At 50.8% G+C, this 3,815-nt stretch overlaps 1 protein-coding gene across 1 annotated transcript; it reads left to right on the top strand.

Moving 5' to 3' along the window:
- Positions 1 to 236: 236 nt before the first annotated feature.
- On the top strand, positions 237 to 2,818 carry LOC104528403 (T-complex protein 1 subunit eta-like; the record flags this gene model as incomplete). The annotated part of the gene is made up of 4 exons (XM_010172401.1): positions 237 to 291; positions 966 to 1,072; positions 1,521 to 1,646; positions 2,766 to 2,818. Coding segments are annotated over exons 1-4 (314 nt in total), but the record flags the coding sequence as incomplete, so codon positions are not given.
- Positions 2,819 to 3,815: the final 997 nt, after the last annotated feature.

Here is a 3,815-nt window from a genome sequence, read left to right on the forward strand (position 1 = left end):
AGCAACATCAATGCCTGCCAGGTGATCGCCGAAGCCGTGCGCACCACCCTGGGACCTCGGGGCATGGACAAGCTCATTGTGGATGACCGAGGTGAGCACTGGGCAGTGGCCTCCACAGCCACGTGAAGAAGTCACTGAGGAATCATCTCCAAGTGCACCACTGGCAGGGAGCTTATTGACTCGTGTCTTCCCACCACTGCCTGGACTTCAATGCCTGCCAGGTGATCGCCGAAGCCGTGCGCACCACCCTGGGACCTCGGGGCATGGACAAGCTCATTGTGGATGACCGAGGTGAGCACTGGGCAGTGGCCTCCACAGCCACGTGAAGAAGTCACTGAGGAATCATCTCCAAGTGCACCACTGGCAGGGAGCTTATTGACTCGTGTCTTCCCACCACTGCCTGGACTGGAAAAGCCCTTTAAGATCATTGAGTCCAACCATGAACCCAACACTGACCAGTCCCCTGTGACTAACCCATGTCCCTCAGCACTGTGTCTACACCACTCTTCAATCCCTCCAGGGATGGGGACTCCACCACTGCCCTGGGCAACCCCTTCCAATGCCTCACAACCCTTGCAGCAAAGAAATTCTTCCTCACATCCCATCTCAACTGCCCTTGGGGCAACTTGAGGCCATTTCCTCTTGTCCTGTCCCTTGGTCCTTGGTTGAACAGACCCACCCCCACCTCTCCCCACCCTCCTCCAAGGGACTTGGACAGAGACACAAGGTCTCCCCTCAGCCTCCTTTTCTCCAGGCTCAACACCCCCAGTTCCCTCAGCCACAAGGGAACTCAGCACACTTGTGCTCTAGATGAACTGGTGGGGCACAGTCAGACTGGCTGGTCTGAAGTTGGTGTGTTAACATCTCCCTGAGGTCTGCAAAGCTCCCTTGAGTGTTGGGGTTGCCCTTTCAGAGTAACCAGGGCTTTCCTCACAGCTTGATTCCCTTCTGTACATCAATCCTAGGCAAAGCCACCATCTCTAACGATGGTGCCACCATCCTGAAGCTCCTTGATGTCGTCCATCCGGCTGCGAAGACGTTGGTGGACATCGCCAAATCTCAAGATGCAGAGGTAGGAGGGGAGGAGGCTGCACTCAGGAGCGCAACATGGAGCAGCCAGCTTGCTCCTGTCAGTGGTTGTGTGGACTCTGTGTTAACGGGTGGGAGTTACTGGTGCAGTGCTGGTGTTTGTTCCGCTTTCTTTAGCGTTTCCTTCTCTTTTGTGATGACTTTTAGATATTTTTGCATTATTTCAGCCAGATTTGATGGGTAGTTTAGAAACAAAGATACAAAGTTCGCATTTCATGAACATAAGAGACTGGAAAATGAGACTTCACCCTCAAGGGGGGTGTAGTCTGAACCCAGCCCTCGTTAATCGCTACAGAATCCAGCTGCAAATCTGTGAGCACAAAAAAATTGTGAAATCTGCTTTCTTTTGGGAGCCCTCGTGTGGTTTCCAAACTGCTCTCACAGCGACTCTGCAGCCCGTGGATGACACAGAGCGTTTCCTCCCCATGCAGGTTGGTGATGGTACCACATCTGTAACTTTGCTCGCTGCTGAGTTCCTGAAACAAGTGAAGCCCTACGTGGAGGAAGGTCTCCATCCTCAGATCATCATCCGTGCCTTCCGCACCGCCACGCAGCTGGTAAGGCAGGGAGAGCTCACCAGGAGTGCATTGGGCTTCACCAAAGTATTGTGTCTCCAGTTCTGGAGCCCTCATCACAAGAGAGACCTGGAGCAGCTAGAACAAGTCCAGAGGAGGCCACGAGGATGATGCGAGGGCTGGAGCAGCTCTGCTGTGAGGACAGGCTGAGAGAGTTGGGGCTGTTCAGCCTGGAGAAGAGAAGGCTCCAGGGAGACCTTCTAGTGGCCTCCCAGTACCTGAAGGGGCTCCAGGAAGGGTGGGGAGGGACTTTTCATAAGGGCAGTTAATGACAAAACAAGGGGAAATGGGTTTAAACTGAAAGAGGGGAGGTTTAGATGAGATATTAGGAAGAAGCTCTTCACTGTGAGGGTGGTGAGACACTGGAACAGGTTGCCCAGAGAAGCTGTGGCTGCTCCTCCCTGGAAGTGTTGGCGGCCAGGTTGGATGAGGCTTTGAGCAGCCTGGTCTAGTGGAAGGGGTCCCTGCTGCTGGCAGGGGGGTTGGGACTGGATGAGCTTTCAGGTCCCTCCCAACCCAAACCAGTCTGGGATTCTATGATCTGGGGAGTGGAATTCTGTACCAAAGAGGAAAGATAACACATTTCCAGGCACAAATCAGTAATTAAAGGGTGTGGGTGGTGACAGTGGCGATCTCATGATGTCTTCCTGCAAACATCAGCTGCCTTCACTGGTGTCAGCGAGCTGTTATTACCAGCTGGTGCCTCTTGAGTGCTCTTGCTTCCTTTGTTTTTGCTCCAAGGAAGAATAAATAAGTGGGGAAATTCCTTTCCCATCCTTCTGGTCGCTGCTGCTCCTTGGTACACTTTAGGCCTTGTGAAGCACATCAGCCCCGTTAACCTGAACGTTCTCTGGAGATTAACTCCCTCCCTTTGGTTCCCCACATCTCTGCTGAACACAGCGAAGCACCTCTGAGCCTCTTCCTGGTGTGTTTGTTAGAATTTCTGTGCTGGAAGGGGTGGGATAGTTTAAATCCCTGAAACTTGGAGTGATGCTGAAGTAGGGAGTGGAAGGGAACGTAAAATACAAAGTGAAAAGTTGGAGATCTGATCAGTTGATGAGCAGGAATCATTAATCCAGCTGTTGACTCGTGTTTTGACAGGCTGTAAACAAGATCAAGGACATTGCTGTGACAGTGAAGAAGGAAGATAAAGAGTAAGTTTCCCTTCCCCATGACCTACTTGTGTAGCTGGGCTTCAGTTTGCTGGTGTGAGGGTGTTTCTGACTCGTGCTGTGGCTCAGGCTGAGCTCTCGAGGTCGGACTGAACAGCTTTGACCCCACACCAGGGTTACTCTTGAGCTTTTGGAGTTTCCTGCTCCTCTGAGGGAGATGCCGTGTTCCCCCTTGGGCTGCAGTGAGGTATGTAGGCCAGAGTCTTCCAGTGCACGTGGAGGAAGTGAGGCACCAAAATAAGTGGCCTGATTTATTTTTTTTCCCCTGTCTGTGATGGACTCTTGCAGCTTTTGCTGCAATCAGTGGCAGTGTTAAATGCCTCTCTAAAAATCAGATCACTTTTTAGCTGTGAACACGGGAAGTTAGGTATTGAGTAGCAGGAAAGGAACAATCCCTTCAGCTGAGGTGAGAATACTAGGGTTGATTTTCCCCTGGCATTTTAATCTCTTGCCTGTTAGGTCTGACCTTACTGCAGCAAATTATCTGCAGTAAAACATTGAGTTGAGAGGATAGCTGCAGTAAAATAGTGAGCTGAGAGGATATCTGCAGTAAAATACCGAGTTGAGAGGATATCTGCAGTAAAATAGTGAGTTCATAGAATATCTGCAGTAAAATATCGACTTGAACTGTGTAACCATCTTAAATAAACTGAAATGAGTTGTTTCCTTGGACTGTGTGACATGAAATAAGTAGTTCTCATGGTCAGCAGTAACTTGGATGATAGAGCCTGGGAGTTGGATCTGTGTTTCCCTGGTGTCCCTTGTTAATATTTCAGAGGATGTGCCACACTTAGAGAGATTAAAAACTCCTGACTGCCTTGGGGTGAAGAAGAGGGTAATGAGCTCCTGCTGTCTTGCTCAGGCCTGTGGGGTTTAAAAGCCAACCCACCCAGCCAGGGCTAGTCTGGTGCTCAGGCTCTAGAAAGGAGAATTGTGTTTTGACATGAAGAGCCCTGAGGAGAAGGACTTGGGGTGCTGG

Source organism: Antrostomus carolinensis, unplaced genomic scaffold, assembly GCF_000700745.2.
Source record: "Antrostomus carolinensis isolate BGI_N321 unplaced genomic scaffold, ASM70074v2 scaffold49627, whole genome shotgun sequence".
Lineage (NCBI taxonomy): Eukaryota > Metazoa > Chordata > Aves > Caprimulgiformes > Caprimulgidae > Antrostomus > Antrostomus carolinensis.